Source organism: Primulina tabacum, chromosome 17 (genome assembly GCF_025594145.1).
Source record: "Primulina tabacum isolate GXHZ01 chromosome 17, ASM2559414v2, whole genome shotgun sequence".
Taxonomy (NCBI): domain Eukaryota; kingdom Viridiplantae; phylum Streptophyta; class Magnoliopsida; order Lamiales; family Gesneriaceae; genus Primulina; species Primulina tabacum.
Window position 1 is genome coordinate 12,716,329 of NC_134566.1, and position 24,510 is coordinate 12,740,838.

The 24,510-nt window shown below is 35.2% G+C and overlaps 1 protein-coding gene and 1 pseudogene across 3 annotated transcripts; one reads left to right on the forward strand and one right to left on the reverse strand.

The window, feature by feature from the left end:
- Positions 1 to 7,791: 7,791 nt before the first annotated feature.
- LOC142531762 (protein DEFECTIVE IN MERISTEM SILENCING 3-like) lies at positions 7,792 to 11,475 on the reverse strand (annotated as a pseudogene).
- Positions 11,476 to 18,873: 7,398 nt separating this feature from the next.
- On the forward strand, positions 18,874 to 22,382 carry LOC142531264 (protein IQ-DOMAIN 21-like). 3 transcript variants are annotated; one of them, XM_075637358.1, is made up of 6 exons: positions 18,874 to 19,070; positions 19,161 to 19,256; positions 19,359 to 19,465; positions 20,277 to 20,567; positions 20,822 to 21,193; positions 21,611 to 22,381. In XM_075637358.1, the coding sequence occupies exons 3-6, from the start codon at positions 19,382 to 19,384 to the stop codon at positions 22,157 to 22,159; spliced, it is 1,296 nt and encodes a 431-aa protein (XP_075493473.1). In that variant the 5' UTR covers positions 18,874 to 19,070; positions 19,161 to 19,256; positions 19,359 to 19,381; the 3' UTR covers positions 22,160 to 22,381. The 3 variants fall into 3 exon arrangements, with proteins under 3 accessions (XP_075493473.1, XP_075493474.1, XP_075493475.1); XM_075637359.1 differs by having other exon boundaries at positions 18,874 to 19,267; XM_075637360.1 differs by lacking the exons at positions 18,874 to 19,070; positions 19,161 to 19,256; positions 19,359 to 19,465 and adding an exon at positions 19,523 to 20,080 and having other exon boundaries at positions 21,611 to 22,382.
- Positions 22,383 to 24,510: the final 2,128 nt, after the last annotated feature.

Here is a 24,510-nt window from a genome sequence, read left to right on the forward strand (position 1 = left end):
TCAGCTTCCGAGCGGTTACTACCAGGGCCAATGCGACTTTCTCTAGCTCACTGTACTTTAGTTCTGCCCCTCGAAGGGCATGACTCACGTAATATACGGGTCTTTGATCTGACCCTTCTTCCCGGATGAGTACAGAGCTGACAGCATGTTCGGTAGTAGACAAGTATATCCACAATTTTTCTCCCGGCTCGGGTTTGAAAAAAAGGATAGCTTCTGTGAGCCGACCGGGAAATGAATCGAGATAGGGCGGCGATCCTCCCTGTTAACTTCTGCACCTCTCGAACAGATTGAGGGGAGGGCATGTCGATCACAGCTTTTATTTTTTCCGGGTTAACCTCAATTCCTCGGTCCGTGACCATAAATCCCAAGAACTTTCCACTTTTAACCCCGAACACACACTTGGCCGGGTTAAGCTTTATTCCATACTCCTTCAATGTAGCGAAGGTTTCTGCCAAGTCATCAATAAAACAAGACATTTCTCGAGTTTTGATCAAGATATCATCTACATATACCTCAATATTTCTGCCTATCTGCTTCTGGAATACTTGATTCATTAGGCGCTGGTATGTGGCCCCGGCATTTTTTAACCCAAATGACATGACCACATAGCAGAAAGTGCCTCCAGAAGTGATGAAGCTGGCCTTATCTTGATCTTCTCGGGCCATAGGGATTTGATGATATCCCTGATACGCATCCATGAAGCTTAAAAACTCGAAGCCAGAAGTGGAATCCACCAACTGATCAATCCGGGGAAGTGGGTAACAATCTTTCGGGCAAGCTCTGTTCAAATCTCGAAAGTCTACACACATCCTCTACTTCCCTGTAGCTTTGGGGACAAGGACCACATTAGAAAGCCACGTAGGAAATTGGACCTCCCTAATGTGGCCGGCTTTCAGCATTTCCTTCACCTGTTCTTCAATGATTTTGTCCTTTTCAGATCCAAAATGCCTTTTCTTCTGTTTCATAGGTCGGGATCCAGGGATGATGTTTAACTTGTGTTCAGCCACTTTGGGTGATATTCCCATAAGTTCCTGTTGAGACCATGCAAAAACAAAGAGATAAGCTTTTAAACATGTTACGAGTTTCACCCGGGTGGAAGTTTCAAGATCTCGGGCCACCCGGTGCTACTTCAACCGTCTCCTGCTCATCTTCCGCGACAAAATGCACTTCCTTCTCCTCTACCTCCCTTGCCTCCCGAGCCACCTTTTTCCCTTATCCTCCCTCCTCGCCCTCTTCTGGTCAACCCGGACTGTCTCACCATAGCATTTCCGGGAGGAGGGTTGATCTCCCCTGACCTCTCCGACTTGTCCTCGTACTGAGAACTTGATCTTCTGGTGATAAGTGGAAGCTACAGCTCCCATCTCGTTCATGGCTGGCCTTCCAAGAATTATGTTATATGAAGATGGAGCATCTACTATGGTGAAAACCGTCATCACTGTCTTCCTCAAGTCTCCATTTCCAAGTGTTAGGGGTAGAGTGATCTCCCCTTCAGGATATACAGCATGGCCTGCAAAGCCGAACAGAGCAGTCTCAACTGCTTCCAGCTGGTATTCATGTAAATCCATCTGGACCAGGGCTTCTTTGAAAATGACATTCACAGAGCTCCCGTTATCCACAAAAACTCTCAACACATCATAATTAGCGACCCGGGCTTGAATGACCAGAGCATCATTGTGGGGTAGGCTAACTCCCTTGAGGTCTTCTGGTCCGAAGCTTATAATCGGTCCGTCTCTCCTTCTCCCATCAACCTCCAAGCACTCCCTCCTGCTTCTGGCTTTCCAGGCCCGGTTTGAATCACCGAATCACCATCGGTGGATCCCCCCGAGATCATCTTAATTACTCCTCGGCTTGGGGAAGGGTCCTTCCTCTCTGCTGGACGGCCCCTTTCCTCCCGAGCACTTGCTTCTCCCCTTCTACTTCCGCTCGAGATATGTGTTGATCTTGAAGGAACATTTGGCCCGGGATGTCGAGGCAACCAAGGTGGCTGTCCAGACTTATCCCGGGGAGGATGGGATGTTGGCACAGGGCGCTTACTGGATTCTTTCCTCAGGGTCCGGCATTCATTAGTGTTGTGAGAACATTCTTTATGGAGGGTACAGTATCCTCTCTGCTCTGGCCTTGGTGTCCTTGCCACAGGACTGGGGAGTGGGGCTACATCCGAGCTACATTCTTGAATTTCTCGATCCCGGGCAATTCTCAAAGGCATATGAGAGAAATGTCCCGGGCCATTTTTCTTGGGAGCTCTTTCTTCAGGTTTGACAACTCGGTCGCCTCTTGCTCTCTTCAAAGCTTCTCTCTTCTGATGTTGGGCATCTTCCATATTGATGTATTTTTCTAGCCCGGGACAAAAGATCCTCGAAATCCCCGAGCAGTTTTTTGGTGAGGGGGCGGAAGAAATCCCCTTCTAATAGTCCTTGCGTAAAAGCGGTAGTTTTTGTCTCAGGTGCACAAGCAGGTACGTCTAAGGACACCCGGTTGAATCTTTTGATGTAAGCTCTGAGAGTCTCGTCATGGCGCTGCTTCACCTCGAATAAACTGAAGGCAGTCTTTTTATATTTCTTGCTACTGCTGAATTGATGTAAGAATACTTTCTGAAAGTCTTCGAAAGAGTGAATACTCTGAGGAGCTAACCCCTCGAACCATCTCTGAATCGAGTCGACCAGGGTGGTTAAAAACACTTTACATTTAATCTGGTCTCCATAACAATGCAGCATAGCCATGTTTTCAAACCTAGCAAGGTGTTCTTCAGTATCAGAGCTGCCATCATATTCCTTGACTCTGGATGGTTTGAAATTCCCAGGAAGTGGTTCCCGGACGATGGCATCATCAAAAGGACAACCTTTAACAATTCGAGAATTGCTTTTGGAACCAACCTGTCCCTCCAATACCTTCACTTTTTTCCTCAATTCCTCCAACTCCTCCGCTACGGTAGGGGATTTAGAACCAGCACTGGATTCCCTTTCTTCCTCCCTTCTCTCCTCGACTCTCTCCTCTTCTCGGTTTCCTTGACCTTGATCTTGTTCCTCCTCTAGTTGAGCAGAATGGTGGGGGTGATTTTTCTTTTTTGCTAAGGCTTCCTCTACTGCCTTGGCTATCATCCTGGTCAACTCCTCGCTTGTCAGATTGAAAGTAGGCGGGGGTCCATTGGGGGGCGGACCACCTGTACCAGAATCATGGGTGTTGTTTTCTCCCTGGATTCGGGAAGCGTCTTGATTCGCTCTCCTAGTAGGAGCCATATCAGCGTCTTAGAACTCAAAGATTTCCCACAGACGGCGCCAATGATGCAACCCGGTTAAAACTGACGAGTCGGGTCGGGTACTCTGCCGGGTTAGCTATCAAAATATGAAAAGAAATATGAGTTGGACGCTTGGATTGAATCTCGTGACTCCTTGATCCGATTGGAGAGATCTGCGAACAGAAAAGTAACCACGTGAATGGGCGCCGGAGAGGTCTCCGGCGTTGCCACTCCGAAGCTTAAGTCAGCAGGGTACTCAAGCAATAAAACCAATGTAGCCAAGTGATGGCTGTGTGATTGGCGTGGATAATAAATGAGAGTAGTAAATGTGAGAAGTAATGACTGAACAGATAGTAAATGCAAGTAAAGAACCTGATATTTATAGTAGAGAATGCAATGATGACCTCGTTTCTCGTGTTTGAGCATTAATTATAGTAGGGTGGCTGATTATACCCTACTGTTCTGACATGTCAAATCTTATACTAATCACATCCAGCCCACCTAATTTTATCAACCATTAATGTTATTGTCAGAGATAAGTTGGCTGTGTATGCTCTACCAAGTCGACGCCAATAAATGCTTCACTCATTTCGAGATGATCAGATAGGATGCTTCTCGGGGAATCGCACAAGAACCCGGGGATTACACTTCTCGGGGAAGCCATGTCCCAGGTGATCGAATGGCCCGGCCTATTGACTAATTGCTCACCTCTTGATTTTTCTAAGTCGTCCTTCTCTTGTTCCGGGAGATTATATGACCCGGGATGTTAATCTATCTCGTCAGGCTAGAAGCGCGAGAATATCCTATCCTGAACCGGGCACCATCCATAGGCATATTCCATGGCCCGGGGTCCTAGGGCCCACCCATCACCCGGGACATTCCGGGACATCATCACATGTATCGCTAGATGTGTTCCATGACACATCAACAATCCCATGAAAAAAAGGACGAGAGTCGCAAAACAAATGAAGATCGAACAATTACATATGTGAATATTTATAATATTCGTGCAAATTGTTTTTGACAAAAAGACATTCAAAGACCCACAGATAAAACATGTTAGTGTCTAAATTTTTTATGAAAATTTTGTGATCTTTTGTTTTCGGGGGAAAAAAACTTAAGAGATGATTTCACAAATCAAAGTGAAATAAAATGTGAAAAAATATATCTTTTTGATATTTTTTCCCATAAACTATTAGTTAACAATAATTATTTTCAGGGTTATGAAATTGGATATTGAAATAATCAAATATATATATGTATGTTCAAAGTTCATATAAAAAAAATTAATTAATTAAAGGAGGCTTCTAATATATATTACAAATTATTCGGAAAAACTTTTAAAATGTGAAAAAGCGCACGAGGAAAAAGTTGGAAAGGGAGACTTAAGAAGGTTTTTTCTTTAAAAAGATATAATTTCTTTTTATTGAGTAAGTTTTCAGTGCTAACGGTCTTACGTATCTATCTCTTACTATTTATTAGTAAGTTTTATTATCAAAAAGTGTTGATCGATGTTTGTGCCATTTTCCCCAACAAAAATTGTGATCGATACTCACATGTTTGGACATAACTCAATTTGCACACCAATCGTTTGACATAATGTGTGAACATGGTGCTCTAAATCTTAAATAATTTATCCATATGTTCAACATTCATAAAGGACAGAGGAATTAATTTAGGTAGTCTATCTCTCTCCATCTTGCACGTGAACCCTCTTCTAATATTCTCCTATCGAGTTTGTCCAAGAACAATCCATGGAAGAAATCCGAGCAAACTCATTCAAATTGATGAAACAAGATTATTGTTCTCACAGCAAATTTATACATTATTGTTCAAAAACCTATGGACATTTTTCCTAGATTTCGTGGAGAATGGAATATGGAATTGAACATCATCAAACCTTGGGTTTTTTTGGTAAATGCAAGTGCAATAAGCAAGTTAATTTTACTTATATTTGTATAACATGGCATAAAATATTTATGTGCATTTGTCGTTTATGTGCATTAGTTTATTCTGTTTTTCGACGACCTTCGGATTTCGAGATAAGAATTGATGCAAAAACAATAGACATTAAAAGCCATATTGAACAGAGTGTGACCCTCCGATTTAGCCAGTATGCTGCTGTGGTTGTATCGGTAGTCATGGCTGGTTGCCATGTACTTTTTGTGGCTCCTGTTATAAATGGTGGTTAACTTTGCTATCCTCCAATGATTCAATGGAGGAGCTAGGATTATGAAGTTGGGGAGAGGTCCAAAGCTTAAACTTCCATAAGTATGGTGAAAATAAGTACACTGTAAGTATCTTTACAATTTACAAGTGATCAAATTTGTTGAGATTATTATTTGTTACTGCTGTTTTCTTTTGGCACCCTTACCCAATATCTCCATGTTATTTTATTCTGGTCGTGGGATTCAGTAGTTGTGACAGGCAAATCAGAAACATTACGAACGGTCAAATGTATTGACAAGTTAATGGCGGATCCACGAAGAGGAAACTGTGTTTGATGTGAAGATATACACGGGTTTGATTCACGATTATCGTCTCTTTATTTTATATTTATATATATATATATATATATATATATATATATATATATCAATGGACATCATTTGTATGGTTTTTTTAGTGATTCCTTTGTTGATTTAGATGATCCAATTTCCGAATTTTCCTCTGAATGATTCAATATCGAATTCGTATTTTATCTCACTTATTTGTTGGTAAAGAATGACAAATAGAGCAATAACATGAGCTCCGAAAAATAATCTAATAATACTATAATATTTTGTTCGAAAAATAATTAAACTAAATTATCACCTTATAATTTTTTGATATATATCTTCTATTTTATTAAAGTTGAGAACATGATAGTAACCAACTAAGAAGGACACCAATTTTTTCTTCCAATTTTACCCTTATATGATACTAATATTACATTTTTTAAAAAAATTCAACACACACTTTTATTTTTATTTCAACAATTCTAATATCAATTTAGTCCCTCCATAATTTGTCGAATTTCACTTTAGTCCATCGATAATGATAAAAAAGACTGTACACACACGCATCGCGTGTGCAGAGTAACTAGTATTTATGAAATATGTACTATCCATACATGAAATAAGTAAAAATTTTGACATAAAAGTAACATTTTCACTCAAAATATCTTAAATTACACAATATTTCTTCATGACATAACTAACGAAAAATGATCGAATCGGGTCGAAGATTCGTCAAACAAAAATGATCTATAAAACAGTTTCACAAAAAAATTTTGTTGATGATTTGTTAAACAGAAGTTAAAACAAGTGCTATTTTGGAGAAATGCATAAAAGATTCTAAAAGTTACCTCGTGCCACGAGTTTTTTGGTTTAGTGGCACCATATGTTCCAAAAATAGGACAGATCTCGAGTTTAAAACTTTGTCAACTACCACCCCAATTCCCTTTAACAAGCGTGAAAAAAATCGAGCAACTTGAGTAATGTTTGGAATATGATATTTTTTTTTCTTTTATAAATATTGGATAATAAATTAATACGTAAGAACTCTTTACAGGAATCCTCATATTTTATTTTACAAATCGAATAAAAAAATATTAATGTTATACTTAATGATTAAAGTGGTAAAAATTTATTCATAAATATTTGAAATATAAAAAATAATTATAGAATAATATATTACTGATAATATGATATCCAAATTTTTTTAATAAATGTGCAAAACCTTGTGAGGATCAGAGAGAAGACTGATTTCAGTCGAAATAATTTAATAATCGAAATGTGAAATATTTAAAGACAGTAAGAAAAGACAAATATAAAATAAATAAAATTAAGTAAAAAAGAAGAGTACGTCTTATGATGAGACCGTCTCACGGATCCTAATCTGTGAAACGAGTCAACCCTACTCATATTCACAATAAAAAGTAGTACTCTTAGCTTAAAAAGTAATACTTTTTCATGGATGACCCAAATAGAAATCCGTCTCACAAAATACGACCCGAGAGATCGTTTCACACGAGTTTTTGTCAAAAAAGAATGATGGAATTTTGATAAAATTTGAATGATTTAAAAATAAATTTACTTTGTAAAAGTAACAAACAGAAACAATTCAAAAAAAGCAAAATATAAGATCATTTCTTCATGAATATATGTTCCCAAATTTTATTTTATTTTTTTAAAAAAGGTATTTGTGGATAAATAAATAAAGATAGTCTGTAAACTTCATACATCAGTCTATGCTACACCAGGTGTGCTACCGTTGTATGTTTTAATACAAAAAAAAAATAATAATCAACTGATTATCTGAATTCAAATAAAAATATTACGGAGTAAACATATCAAGTCTAGCATAAACTGATCTTTTGGTAGTTGATTGTACAGTTTGTTTGGCTTCGAATCTGGCCAAATTTGGTTAGATTTAAATAAAGGCTAAAACAAAAGCATTAGAAACTCCAATTTTAAAATTCAAAGTTTTTTATTTCGTAAGCAGTTAGTAAGGTTTTAAAAAATTATCCAATAATCAACAAATTATGTACAAAAAAGAAAAGAGAGCCATTTCAATGAATCTATCCAATTTGCCAGCGAAATACTAAAGATGGATGTCTTCACAAACCATAACATATCAGAAATTTAAATAAGTATGTCCTAAATTACAATCCTATAATGCAAAACAAGGTCCCAACAAATATTAGTTGCTAAAATTAGTAACCTGGTTATGTGAAGCATCCTCGATCTCATCTCCTATATTGTTGGCTCGCTGAAATCATCTAGGAGCCGAGGCACGTGCCACCTGATATCAATGATCAACGAAAACCAACAAATTTATTATAACACCAATATACAAATCACGAATAACAAAAGAAAAAAATAAAACAATTTAACATGACAAGTGCGAAAAGGCCAAGGAGAATTCGATAGTATATTAGATAATGTTTCTCAATGACATAATATCTTGTGGTCATTAAGGAAACCAAGTGATCATAAATTGGAACTGTTTAATCCTATCTAGTGGCCAAAATCAAGTGATGGGAAAATTTTCATCTGCTCTAGATCAAGATGGGGACTATAGATAAAAGTTATTTTATGGAATGATTCTGTACAATTGAAGCATTACCTGAGCCGTATACATTGAGCTTTCAGCGAGAAATTTGACAAACTCTTGCTTCTTCATCTCATAGTTGACCTTCGCATGGTCTAAGTATGACTGCTCTCTATGAAGATCTTCCACCATTCGATTCTTCTTCCATGTTGTTTCCTTTATCTGGTTTTTAATCTCCAAGTATTTCTCAGGGAGGCTCAAGCTTTCAAAGCCAATAGGAAATTTGACATCTTCCCTAAAACAAAATTCAAGTGATTAATTAGATTATTGGATATAGGCAATGAAGTAAGAGATGTATACACATTAAGTTTCTTAAGAATAGGAGTTCGGATTTTCAAAGTAAGGCATCTGACTCATTTACTTGCCCACACATGACGCACGCACAAATAATTCATTTATGCATTTTTCAAGGAAGCAATTCATAATATGGAGAATTACTGAATAAGGGCCAGGCTTTTACCGAGGAGGACCCAAACGAAAAATTCCAGGACTTCTAATCATCCCTCCATCTAGTGATATGGCTCCATCTGGTGTATAAGGAAGAGCCTTTAGCATGTCTTCCCTTGATCTGTACACTTGCAACCTTGATAATAGGTTATAAAACAATGTTTCTCTGAGGCCAAACCCACTCTTTGTAATATGGTACAAGTGAGTTCCTGTCAATATTTATCATATTCACCGCAAAACCAAGAAATCCTGGAGGAGTTTCCCCACTGATTATTCTTGGTTTTAGAATATCAAGCCTCCGTTGAGGGTCGTTGGCTATAAACTCGCCAGGATATGGCCTATATACAAATCCAGAGAACGGAGTGAAGAATTGAGTAATTAATGAGAAGTTATTTCATAGATGAAAATCATAACTTTAGAAGTGTATACCTCAGACTTTCAAGGCAAATGACAAGAAATGGGTCATCAAGGGACCTCCCAATTGAAGCTGCGAGTGCATGAAGGCCCAAGCTTTTATTTATTAAACCTTCTTTGTTGTATGCTTCCAATGCCTTGACACCTTCGTAGGTTTTGCAGACCACTGCTAGCATGGTTTCTAGGCCCAAATACTCGGAAAGAATTCTAAGACCCAAAATTAAGAGCAAATATTTGAAGTCAATAACAAATATTCCTGTAGGAAAACCAAAGATAAAGAAAAGTGAACCAACCTGCTAAGGTTGTCATCATCAACTTTTCCAAGTGTAGCAACAATGCCAAGCACGTCTTTTGTCAACGGATGATCAGAAGCCTGAGATTCAGGTTGACTTTTTATCATACACAAAAGGGCAGCAGCGGATTTCTCATGCTTAAGAATATTACCAAGCGTCTCTTGCTCACTCTTCGAAAGGTCAAGGTCTTGGTTTTGTATTGCAGAGAAACTTGTTTTATGATACTTTTCAAGAGTTGCTACAGGAACAAGTGAGTGAAAAAGTAAAAGAATAGATTAGGATCTACTCAACAAGGAGAGACAAATCAGTAAGTAAACTTAATGCAGACACAGAACACAATGATCACATACTTATAAGAGTGATGCAAATTAAAGCAAAATAGATGTGTGGTCGCATATATATCACTTAAATATGCAATGGACTTTGTTATAGTCTAATGATGCACAAAGTTGTTCGTCATAAGCAATATACATGTTCAATAACGTACAAGTTCAGAGCAACAATCTTAAAATCCCTTGATTCTCTAATTGAAGCATGAAATTTCGGAGCAAGTGCACCTGGATTTTAGAAGATAGATACCTGTCATATCCAGAATTGATTCCTCCAACTTAATTTTCTGAGTTGCCAAGTATCTAAAGTTGTCCTCGTGGTGCTTAATTTTTTGACCCAGCTCCTGTAGATCATCCTGAAGTTTCTGCAACAATACATCCACGTATTTTCATTCAATTCATTCTTGTCCATCAAGCAACAAATATAAAATCAGAAAGGATTAAGAATGTAAGATACAGATACTCTTTTCAAATCAGGAAGCAATTAACAGTCATCGCATCATCTATGCGTTATCAATAAACAGCATCATCAGAGGTTCAAGGAGAATTATTGAAAAACCTTGGAATGAATTATAATGGATGCATCCTGCTGACTAAGCGCTCCATTTTGCATATCCTCTCCAGCAAACACATGGGGCGAATTCTGACCAGCATGATCAAGTGCTGCTGACGGGTTGGAGATAACCATTGCCCTTGGATTGTTTGGCAGCTGGCATATAAAGTAAATTACTCAGTTATTGTTTATACACGGCAAAAACACAAAAATTCTGAAGTATATGTCTAAAATCCAGTAAGAAAGTAAAGTAGGCACTAAACTTATTCTGTAACGTCAGATATAAAAATGTTCGCTCTTCAGAATTATTTCCTTCCTTCTGAAATTTATACACTCTAGAGCTAAGAAACAAATAAAATGGTACAAAATAAACTCAGTTAGATTAAATTTCAAAGTGTTATCGATGGAACAAACTGTTTCTCAATTTTCAGCGTCATATACAAGGCGAATTCATGTCTACTAAGTCGAATTATAAGCCAAGATTCAAAGTTTGTCCTTGCATCAACCAACTACTTTTCCCAAAATAAATACATTTTTACGAACTCTGTAAAAATTATTTGTCATTTAAAACATCAAATCGTAAAAGAGAGACAAGATTCAAGCACACGAGATAAACAAACATGGTAGAACAAAAAAAATACTACGCTGCACCAAATAAATCATCTGGAAACAGATTAGGTGGACTATAACAAATTAAAAAGCAATAATCGTTCAACACCCAAAATTTCACTTTCTCCTTCGCAGCATTTCCAAAATTCGCATAAATTCTAATCACCCTGTCCACAAATACAAGCTGCATGCTCGACATATTCGATCCCATGTACAGAAATGAACTGGAAACACCTCAAATAAACATAAAAAACCAATTCAAAACTTAATTCAGAAAAGAAACCAAGAGTGTAAAAATACAAATTAATAACAGAAAAACATCTTAATTATTGAACCTGCGGTGATACCTCGGAATCTTCAGATGTCCGCTTCTGATCGCCTCCGCCAAACATCGACGGACGGCGGGGGTGGCGCCGCCGAGGGAAGGGAGGGAGAGCAGAGAGGGACGCACTGAGTTTGAAGAGGGAGAAGACCGTAATAGTAAAACAAAGTATATTATTTACTTCTAATCTTCTATTCTTATGTATTTTAAATTAAAATTACAATTAAAATAAATATATGAGATTATAACAATATTAATAAATTATGAATAATATTTAATTGAGAGAAATTAATAATTTAGTACTAAATAACATGTGATTGATTACATAAATAAATAAATAAATTTAAGATTTAATATTAATGAAACGTCATGCCCTTTTTATTGCTTTTAAAAATACTAGAAATTTTTTTTTTCTTCTAAAAAACCTCACATAGCATTCGGCCGAACCATAAAATTTCATAAAATATTTTTGACCTCAGTTTTAAAATAAACAACCAACTAACATTTTTCTAAATCTAAAAATAACATTTGAAAAGTATAGCCCATACTATAACCTCTCAAAAACTCTCAAAAGCATAAATAAATAATCTTAAAAATCTTTAACTTAAATCATAAAGCATAATGCGGAAAATGTAGCGCTGGTCCTCGGGTTGTGTGTGCCTTCAGTCCAGTCAAATCACTCATCAAGTCCTCCCTCAATACCACATGCATCCATCACACCTAGTGAGTCTAAAGACTCAGTACACCATAATCTTTATAACGAGTAATACGTAATACAGTCAACATATAACGGTGAAAAATACTTGTACTTAAAATATCATTTTCATGAAGATTCATAAACATAAACATTTTCGTAAACATTTTCATGATGCATAAAACTTTAAACATAAACATTTTCATAAAATACTTTTTCATGACATGCAATCATAAACCTTAACTTTTTCCTTTTTCCTCAACATGACATGACATAAAACCTTTAACATGATCATGAACATTTTTTTTTTCTTTTTCTCTTTTCTTTTGTTGAATTCAGATCGTTAATTGTGACTTTCCTGATCATGCTCATGAGGGTCGATGGATTCATCTACATAAAACCACAGTACTGGGCGGCGGGGGACACCAGCAACACTCTCACCGGTCAACTGGGCCCTGGCCTATCATGATACGAATAGAAATACGATCGTCGGGGCTCCCTCTGGAGCCTTTTCCCATAAATTGGCTCCCTCTGAGGCCTTTTCCCCTCACGATATTCTCATTCTTCCGTTACCACAAAACCGTTACCACATATCCGTTACCACATATTCGCAATGATGGAAACACGATTGTCGGGCTCCCACTGGGACCATAACCCTCACGACGTCGCCAACATTAACGAATTAGTCACAATTATTTCACATCCTTCAACATTTTTCATTCACATCACTTTAGAAAAATCATGAATATCATTACATTTTTTATTTTTGAAACCAAGCATGCAACATGTATTTTAAATGTCTTCTTAAAATCATACAAATCCTTTAGACATTTAAAAATCATAAGTTAATCGTGAACATTTCATAAACAATTATAAATGATCATAATATCATAGAAACAGCATTTAGGGCACTACCATGACTTTTACTAATTTCTAGGTGTAAAAAGACCGTTTTACCCCTAGACTCGACATTTTACGTTTTCGACTTTTATCTTGGTTTCATGACTCTAATATATCCCAAATAATTATTTAAGCCTACATGAATTTTTTCATATTTTTATTTAGCTTAAATCGAGGACTTTTAATTTAATCTTTAAATAAGACGTATTAACACGTTTTAATCCCGAATTAAACCAAACATTAATATAAAATTTCCAAATTAAAAACTTAGACATCTAATAATTATTTAAGCTTAAATACAATTTTTCATAATTTTATAACGCTTAAAACTAGGCGTTTCAATTAACTCGTTAATTAGCGTTTCGTGCGGCGATTAAATTCCGAATAAATCCAAAACTCGTTATTTTAATCCCAAATTTTAAACATAATATTTTTAAGATTTATTCTACCCTTCCAAGTCATGAGCCACCCCCGTGGACCCTTGGATCAATTTTTAGCCTTTGAATTTTCGAAATTGACACCCTAAAGAACGCACCGAGCCATCTCCTAATTTACCCGAGCCACGCCCGAGCCACCTTGAACAAAAACCTAGCCAACCCATCTAGGGACCCTACCGACCAAGCCCAGCCTGAAAAACAAGACAATATCTCGCTCAAAAACCTCCTGCCCGTGACCCTTTTTCATGCATGTGTGCAAGTGTGAGACTCCTAAGCACATGAGGACTCCTAGCCAACCTAGGACGCTTCGAGCCCTTAACCACCGAGCCCACACGACCCTAACCTTCCCTAGACCACGCCCAGACCAAGCCCAAACCGACCCAGTCCCTGGACCCTGCGCACAAGCCACCTGAATAAGGCAGCAACCTGCGCGCTACATGCATCACCACGTTTCTGGTTTTTTTTCTCATGCCCTGCCTGAACCACCCATGCCATCCCCTGCCCCAACCTTAGACCACCTTCTCTAGGACCCTAAAGGACCTTTTTTACCCAGCCCATCCCCCTGGCCGAGCCCCTCCTCCCTGCTAAAACTTCTGAAGCCTGCGCATGTTTCCCTTGGCTCTCGGGTGGAGTCCTTGTTAGCAAGGACTCCTCCCAGCCCCTGGTTTTCGAGTCCTAGCATGGCTAGGACTCTTCCCTTACTCCTACCCTGACCCTAGCCGGCCCTGAAGCCCAGCCAAGGCCAGCCAAGGCCAGCCCTCCCCCTCATCCATGAAACCCGATCCTCCAAGCCCCATGACAGCAAGTTTCTAACCTTCGGTTCTGCTTGTTTTGCTTGTTTAGCTTCAACTTTGGTGTTTAAGGTGAGTGTGCTAGGACTCTAAATCATGCATAAACACCTCTTGTTCCAACCTAAGTTCATGGCAGCCCCCTTTACGTAATCAATTCATGAATTTTTTTATCAAAATCTCATGTTTCCCAAGGTGTGCATGCAATATTCCGAAAATACTGAAAATAAATCCATGTTCTTCATGCATACAATAATTAAAGCAATAATATGATATGATGGATGAGAAAAGGAGACGTATGGCATGCCTTTGCGTTTTAAACGCACGAAAAATCGTTGACGATTGCGAAGAACGACGACGAACGATCATGGCTTGAATTTACATGACAAAACCAAACTCTCCTTGATGTGATTGTGGGTGCCGTGGGTTATTTGGAGTGTGAAGAAATTCTGAATTGTGTTGCTAGGTGGAGGCGTGGGTTATGCTAATTTGGGGTGGGGTTTAACTTTAAATAATAGCTAATTAATCACTAATTATGCTTAGGCCCATTAAACATATAATTAGGCTCATTAGTGTTTAATTAGGATTTAATTAAAATATGATAATAGTTTTGTTTAAATAAATTTGTGAATTTAATAGCCGGGTTGTCAAAAAGTTCATATTTTTGTTGAAAAACCAACACCGATAAAATTTACATCCCGGCGTATAAAGTCACCTCAAAAACCCCAGATTTTCAAAAATAATAAAAAGCATCACCCATATTTTAAATAATTAAAAACAATTATTTAATAAAAATATTTTCTATTTTTTCAGCCCTCGTTCTCCGTTCCTCGATCGCAACTCGAATAACCTTTAAAAATATAGTTTTAATGCAGCCATGTAGAAAATATATTTTAAACATGCAAGTATGCACACCATAATTAATTCATGTAATTAAAACATTTAATTAAAATACAAAGAATTTAATAATTCAAATGCATGTGGTTCGCGTGGAAGTTTAAATTTTCGAGACGTTACAATTAACTTTTGTTATAATGTATTTTTGTCCACATCTAAAAAAGTTCACTAAAACTTTATATAATATAAATAGTATAGTTTTTTTTAAAATATTAATAACATTATATACTTCACGACTTTTAATTAATACATATAATTTTTCAGTAAAAAAAAAAAACAGATTTAATTTATCAATTCACCTTTTAGTTTGTAGACAACTGTCGGAAAAATTAATGCATATAATTTCGTAGTTTTGTACTTACATTAATACACCCTTCAATTGCATTGATAAGCACATGTAGTAAGATATGAAGGTCGAAAGAGATGTCTCTACGTCCGAATTCGAATAACCTGTAAAATGCCTTAATATTAAATGAATTTTTTTTTAAAATAAGGTAATCCTCTAATTCAACCGTAATTGCAACGACGCGGGATTTATATCATATCATTTGAGTTTTTAGTATCACTAGAAAACTTTGATCTATATAACCTCTTGTTCAAACTCATTTCCACTTAATGCTTATACATTGCATAATCGAAACTCCTACGATACTCTCGATTGTAGGTTGCAACCTCACAATAATCAAAATATTTAATGTGTTTTATGTCAAGATTACAAACTTAATCTTCAATATCTTTGTATAAAGACTATCGCTCAAATAAACTATCGTCGAGCTATGATATATCATCAAAATACTTCAGCGCACAAGATGTTTAACTTGGCTAATTTTGAGTTTTAGTTTTCAAATTAAGCTAGCAACTGTACATTTGAGTAAATATGTTAAAAACACAATAAAAAAATTTGTTGTCATCAAAATCAATGATGTGAACGGTTTCGCAACCCAACAGTAAAGCTCATCTTATGTTATGTCGATTGTAGCCCGAGAGTTGAGTGTCATTTTATCAAGAAATTCCATGGTTTGAAACCAATTTGATTAGGGTAGCAGTCAAGTTCATTAGGCTCGTTTGGTGGTATTGATCAGGAAAGATGAAATAAATAGGTTATATTGCAATTTATTTTTACATATACTCGCATTTGCGCGCACGGGCTTGACAAAAAGATATCATATACGATCACTAACAAGAACACTGATAGATAAATATTATGCGGAGAAAAAAGTTATGCGTATAAGAGTCACTTTGAATTGCAGGACACAACACAATTCTGAAACAAATATACAAGTCTTTTGACTGTTAAAAATTTGTGAAACATAAATATTACATTAGTACTTAAAATGTAAGTTAATTCAAAAGAAATCGATTTCACAATTAATGAACAAATTTACGGTAGAGTCGATTGTGGCATCAAATCACTCAAAAACTTCCAAATTTGTGAGTCGATTGTGGCATCAAATTCAAGCAAAAGGCAGCCCATCTGCCAATGCCAAAAGGATAGCCTTCATTGATTTTTTACTTTTAAATCTCTCAACCACATTTTGAGGTTGGAATACAAATTGTTGGCGAAAATGAGACTTCCGTAGCTGACCAATCTTAATTATTAATTATTTTTTATGTGAATCTAAAATTCAAAATTATAACACTATCTTCAGTTATAGGCCACATATTTCATAATCATGATATCTTTTTACACACAAAGAATTATTATACCTTTTTACACACAAAAATGACTTAAATATAATAGGACAAATGCTCAAAATCATTTAGAAATATTACAAATATCATTTTTCATAAATTAAATATATTATTTATTTATTTATTTATTCCGGGTCTAGATTAAAATAATTTCAACCCTATTTTGAAAAGGCAAAAACTTGTGTGAGACGATCTCACGGGTTGTATTTTGTGACTTATTGGGTCATCCATGAAAAATTATTATTTTTTATGCTAAGAGTATTACTTTTTATTATGAATATCAGTATGATTGACATATCTCACAGATAAAGATTCGTGAGACTATCTCACAAAAGACCTGTTATTTTGAAAAACTCAATCCAATCAAAATTGGTGCTGAATAAATTTGTTCCATGTTGAACTAGATTAAACCACACCGGTTTCGAAGTAACCAATTTCTCTTTCCCAAAACATCATAATATCATTATATTTTAAATAAATATATATATATAAAATAAATAAATATTAATTTCGAATAAAAATACTATTCCAATATTATTATATTCACTAAAGAAATACAATATAAAAACTATTTCATATTAAATCAAAATTTTAATAAGTGGTATATATATATATATATATATATATATATATATCCCTCTTCATCTTTCCATCTACATATTTGTTTGAATTATAATTATAATTAAATAAATATTTCATTCAAAAATTTAAAACGATGGAGTAGATAGGCTGAGTAAATTGAGCTATTAAAGAATTTTATTACAACGCTCGTGAGATACTAAATGTTTGTTCAATTATTAGATTTGATAATTTCAGTGATCCCTCGAACTCCACGACACTTAACATGATAATTCGAAATGAGTGCAACAAAATTCACACCTCGATCTTCTTAATTGCAGTGTAATTATAAGTTATAGTTGTTTTTTTGTTGGAAGAAAAACATAAAAAATAAAATAAAATTTGTGAGACTGCTTCACGATTTAATTTTGTGAAACAAATCTTTAACATCACCATATTCATGAAAAATATTATATATATGCTATATTAAATTTTAATATAAATCAGATTACCGCATCTCACATAAAAAGATACGTGAGATCATCTCACAATAATAATTCTCATAAAAATACTATAATCAAATTAAATAAGATAGTAGATATAATAATAATAATAATAATAATAATAATAATAGATACTTAAATTGACAAATTAAGAAACATAGTTGGCATGTCAAATGAAATTAAATCTATATTAAATAGTCTTTTAATGGCCAGTGGTATTTAATTTACACAAAACTCCCGTGAGACGATCTCACAGATCAATTTTGTGAAACAGATATTTTATATGAGTCATACACGAAAAAGTATTACTTTTATGTCAAATATATTAATTTTTATTATAAATATGGACATAATTGATCCGTCGAACGAATAAAGATCCGTGAGACCGTCTTATAAAAGACCTACTCATTTATTTATTATATATCAAAATAGATATGTATATGATAAAAATTATAATAATTTGGATGATAAATGATATATGCAAAAACTTGTGTGAGACGGTCTCACGGATCGTATCTTGTGAGACAGATCTTTTATTTGAGTCATCCATGAAAAATTATTACTTTTTATGCTAAGAGTATTACATTTTATTGTGAATATCGGTATGGTTAACTCGTCTCACAGATAAATATTCGTGAGACCGTCTCACAAGAGACCTACTCAAAAATATAATAGTATACAGGTGAAATGTAATCAAACTTGGTATCGATTTATATAGATCTTCAATTACTCGAGTTTAAGCAACAATTTTGATAATATATGAAGGAGAATCCTTTTGATTAGTCGTTAAAATATTAATGTCATGTTTGATGTGAATGATAAACGATTACACGTTTTTGTTTCATTCCAATTTGACTCAAATTATAGGCATGAATATAATCACGATTCATTATTTAATCTATAAATATTAATTTATCATTTTTATATTATACATCTTTTATTATTTCGTCATACAGACCAAAATGTGAGAAAATTGCTAATACGTGATAATAAAATGGAGCTGACCCAAAACTCCGTTGTTCTCCAAAGAACCGCTAGCGTATATCTGAATATCGTTTGATGTGAAGGGTAAAATACAAATAGGAAATGCTTGTATGAGAAGAGAACGATCGAATAGACGAAAGATATCAACTGAGACACACTCGTAAAACAGGTGTCTCGCACATGTCAATGTCCAATTGGCCGATCCCAACTATACACAGGACTCAAAGAATCAGCCATACCTCGTGAAAAGATTAAATAGCAACGGCAGATTTGCGAAAGGCAGCAGTAACTGCTGCTACTGCTCATTCAATACACACAATAGTACAGACCACTTTCTCTCAAAAAACACACACTTTTCTCTATCAGCCCTTTAATCTTTTTTACTCCTCCTCACATTTCTTCCCTTTATAGAACAGACATTGATCACATTTTCTTGAAAAGGCCTCTGTATTCTGTGTTTCAAGAAATGGGTTTCGGAGATTATAAGGCATGAATCGAGGACTCCGGGTAATTTGCGAGTTTGGTCGTGTCATATTTCTATGAGGATTTATTATTTTTTACTGGTGTTATGTTTCAGAATTTTGTTTTTGTTTTTATTTCATTTTGAAGGTGTCTGATCATTTGGGCTGAAAATGGGGAAGAAAGGAAGCGGGTGGCTTTGGACTGTGAAGAAAGTTTTTAAGCAATCTCCCAGTAAAGATTTGCCAGACAAGAAGGTTTGATCATTGTTCGGTAGATTTGATTTTGCGTAAATATGACTATTTTTTTTTATTTTTTGTTGAAATGGGACAGATATAGGAAAATATACTCGTTGATGATCCAATTACATGAGAGGTGAAAATTGTAATTTAATACAAATTATGCATGAATGCCATGATATACTGCGGCTGACCATTGTAACACAAGAGGTTAAATTCATAGATATGATAATAATGAAGCACAAGACTTGATAAAAGAAAAAAATCTTGAAGTCAAATTAAAAGTTCAATTTTTAGGACCATTTCTATTTGGGCATACTTTGGATTGTATCAATAGTGATTGATTGATTTTTATTTTGATGATATGGAAGAACATTAATTTCATGAAATTTGGGTCATTTATATGGTCCCCTATCATTATGGACTGGGGAAAAAGCAGCAGGGGATCATGCCCAGTTGCTTTCTTTCCAACCATGCTATTCATGTGCTGTTCGTTGATCGATCCCTTTTCTTACGATTACAAGATATTTGATGTAATTTAAGTATATTATTTGGTCATATAACACAAATTTTATCTCTGGAAATCTGGTGATGAGATCGTGTTTCGTTCGTCATTTCTTGGTTTTTCATGAGGTGAATGGCTGTGGCAAGACTGATTCCAATGATCTTGAATAATTTTTACGTTCTGGATTTGGTTGGATCAGAGAAATATGAATACGTGCACATTAATTAATGTTGCTGTTATCTAATTTTTCTGACATATTAATGTTAGGTCTAGAAAAGTTCTAATGTAGAAATGTTTTCTGTGAATTACGCACAATTTTTTCAGGTCGGTAATGAAGAAAAATGGCAGTGCGAAGCGCCAGAGGTCGTGTCCCTCGAGCATTTCCCTGCAGAAAGTTCTCCAGATTTGACAAATGGAGGGAGTGATCACTCATCTCTGGTGGCTGAGGATCAAGATCGTGCCATAGTCGTGGCTGCGGCAACTGCTGCAGCGGCTGAGGCAGCTGTTGCAGCAGCTCAGGCAGCTGCTAAAGTTGTTAGATTAGCTGGTTATGGCCGCAAGCCTAAGGAAGAAAGGGCTGCAATTCTCATACAATCTTATTACAGAGGATATCTGGTAATTTTATCTGATCCATTTTACTTCTTTTCGAGGATAGACTTAAGGTCAAGTAAGTGCAATCAATTATGGACTTAAATATGATATGGGATGAGGTAATAGCCAAAATGGTCTTCTAAGTTCACCTCTTTTGTAATTTGGTACTGTAAGTTTGTGTTTTGGCTTAACAGGGACATTTTTTGTTTTTCCTATTTCCAAAGTTCAATCAATCTCAACAATGTAACAATAATATTTTACTTATATTCAACTTTTAGGCAAGACGGGCATTGCGCGCTTTAAAGGGCTTGGTGAGGCTTCAAGCTCTAGTGAGGGGTCACAATGTGCGTAAGCAAGCGCAGATGACGATGCGGTGTATGCAAGCTCTTGTACGGATCCAGGCACGAGTCCGGGCTAATAGACTTCAATTAGTCCAGGAAAAGCTCCAATCCAAGCTCGAAAAAGAAGGTATGCTTAAATCGGGTGAAGATCATCTCATGAAGAAAAGGAATCAAATAGAAAAGTTTGAGAATGGACAATGGGACAAGATGAATCAGAGTATGAGTAAAATAAGGGAAAGTTCTTCAAGAAAATTGCCTGATCTTGAAATGAGAAGGGAAAGGACTCTAGCTTATGCTCTTGCTTACCAGGTTTGAAATTTTTATGCATTGGTTAATTTTCTTTTAATTGTTTTATAACCAAATCTTGCTCTATCATTGACATTAGTCTTGAAATTTTTTTGCACTATTTCATTGGTTGTGACCGAGTTAACGGTTCGGTCGACACACCTAAAGTTTGGTCTAGTTAATTACACTACACACACCCTTTTTCGTTAGGATCATTACAATGACAAATGCTGAAGTTTGGTTAACCTCGTGAGGCCATCTTTTAAGTGAATGTTCGTGCAACTAAGAACTATACATAGCCTCACAAAGACAAGTGTAAAGGGTTGTCGTTGCCATTTATCCAAAGTAAGCTAATAATGCATTATAACAATTAACAAACATGACATGTTTATTTATGTTGAACTTATACTTGCATTTTGGCCTTACCATGTGATCCTGCAGCAAAACGAGCACTTGCTACTACAATCCCACATGAATAGGGACGAAACCGAACTTTACGGAACGAACAAGCCCCCGTGGGGTTGGAACATGCTCGAGCAGTGGATGGCGACTCAGCCCTACTATCCCCGACATAAGATGGAGCGTGGCACCACCATAGATGGCATGTCTGAGAAAACAGTTGAAATGGATTATGTTGCACAATTGCGCCTACAAAATGTCAACATGGGCCGATTCAGGGGCGATCCAATTGAATTGAGCCCATATTCAGCCCGACAACCACGAAGATTGAGCTCCGATGATGTACCTAGCTACATGGCCCCGACTCAGTCCGCCAAATTAAGGATCCGAAACCAAGGCCCGGTTAAACAAAGAAGTCCGCTAATGGCTCACTGGAACTCATCCACGAGAACTGGAACCGGTTTCGGGCTAGGTTATGAGACGTCGAGTTCGGGCGGAGGAACGACTTATCAGGCCCCCAGAAGCCCAAATCCAAAAGATAATAATACTCATGGGCCCGGTAAGTGGATCCGTAGCCCGGAATCAAAGTAGCGAGGAGAAGGCCTTAGTCAGAGTGCCATGCATGGTTGGAGACGAAGTTTTGCCTAATTTTTTTAATATTTCTAGTCTTTTTAATGTTTGTTTGTCTATTTATAAACTAGATTGCCTAATAATGTGGTCAAGTACGGATGGATATATATTTAGTTGTTGATGTGTTAGGAAGTTGAAGTTGTAAAGTTTCATCTTAATAATGGAAAAATATATGAAACCAAATAATTTTGATGTCCCTAAACTTGGGTCTGGTACGTCCCGAGCCGAACCGTGGTTTAGCCCGACCTCCCGAGCCGTTACAGTCCTCGAGCATGGTCTTAATCTTGCCATGCCCGTCCTTCATTAATTTTACCATGGCATGTACAATAATTTATTATTTCATTGAACTGCCACCAGAGACGGATCCAGAAATTAAAGTTGATGTGGGCTTGAACTTAATATAATAATATTGTTAATATGAAAATAATTAGCAAAATGACCTTGGTATTTAAAAAAAAACATATTGTTCCTAACATATTCGAAATAGGAGAGTTAATTTTCAGAAAAGAAGTTTAATCAATTTAATTTTCAATATTTACAATATGTAACTCGTGTAATATAAGACAAGTTTCACTTAGATTCAAAATTTATATTTTAAAACTAATTTTAAATGTACTTTCAAAATTAAATTCTATTAAATAAAACAAATTAATAAAATAAATTTATCACTTTCATGAGTTATTTGCACCAAACCCCATTTGAAATATCGAAAATCTACATTTATTCATTGTGAAAGTTAAATAGGTATTCTAGATATTAACTTTTATGAGTTATTTGCACCGTGATATCTTTTAAAAAATTAGACTGTGTTTAAATCTTTATATATATTTACCAAAAAAATTAGAATTGGCTCGAATCTCTACAACTCCTTGTAAAAAAAAAATTAGGTTGGCTAGGACGGGCCAAGCATAGGTCCGTCCCTGACTGCCACACAAATCTTTGAAATTTCATAACTATGGCATGTACAATAATTATTATTTCTTCTTCAAATATATAAGTTTTTTGGTGTCACACAAATTAAAAAAAATGTTTACAAACAAACTTCTTATTCTATCTTTATTTAATTCATTAAATTTTTTTTTTCAAGATTTAATTAATATGGAATTATTAGTTTAAAAAAACAAGAAAAATGTTATTAAATATAAAAATTGAACTATATTAGTGTCAACATTTACACTTAACAACGAAAAGTGACCATTCACACAAAAGTCACAGATTTGAGGTTCGAATTTCGTTGCCAATGTGGATTTTACAAGAATGACCCTTTTCCTCTAAAATAATATATCATTAAATAAAATATTTTAAAACAATGACCCCAAAAACATACTCCATCCTCTTAATATAATTAGGCTTATTTGTGTTTTTAAACATATTAAAAAATTATTGAAAAGCAAGTTTTAGGGAGAAAATTTTCGACGGATGGAGTATTAACTTATGATTATCTTATTCAAATTTGTAGACTTGTGTAGGACGTCGAAGATATCATATTAGTAAGTGAATGTATTTATATACTGAATGAAAATATTTCTTGACATGCAAAACATAATTTATTCCTTAATTATATATATATTTTTGATAATATTACGCATCAAATACTTAAGTAATAGAGTTTTATCTTTCTAGAATAATTATATTAACACAAAGATTAATGTTATCCGTAGATATGATCTTCTGTATTTAAAAGAGTTTATTTCCTAATAAACTCTATTTTTTATGTTTTGTAGTTATATATTTAAGAATCTTCTCTATGTGAAAGAAACTATATATATCGAAGAATAGTGGCTGACATTTTATAGTGAATATTTTGCTCTGAGACATCGTACAAGTGTAAACACTTGTGTATAATTACTCGTATCTTAATTTACCAACATAAAGTATCAGTATGCCAAATTATTTATTATGTTGCATGTTGTGTGAAGTGTTGCAACATCGCACTCAATATATATATCTGAAATACACAATTCTCCATATATTTAGTACTTATGTGTCAAACAATTCTTTCACGTACAAAACTGAAACCAGGATTTTTAAGTAAGAATAATTTAAGGGAGATAACGAAGGTATGTTATTGTGAAATATCACTTAAAAATATTGTAGGATTTTTAGGAAGCTGAAACTAGAGACATTGTTTAATTTGTTCCAAAAATTGTTGAAAACCAATTTTGTCAATAGCGATCAACTCCCTTTTGTTTAAAAATGCGCTTTTCTTTCATTATTTCCTTTATTTTATTTTCTTTTTACCTAAAATTTCTCATACAAGTAAATTTCAATTTGAGTTTTAAAAAATAAAATATGAAACAAATGGATGTTTC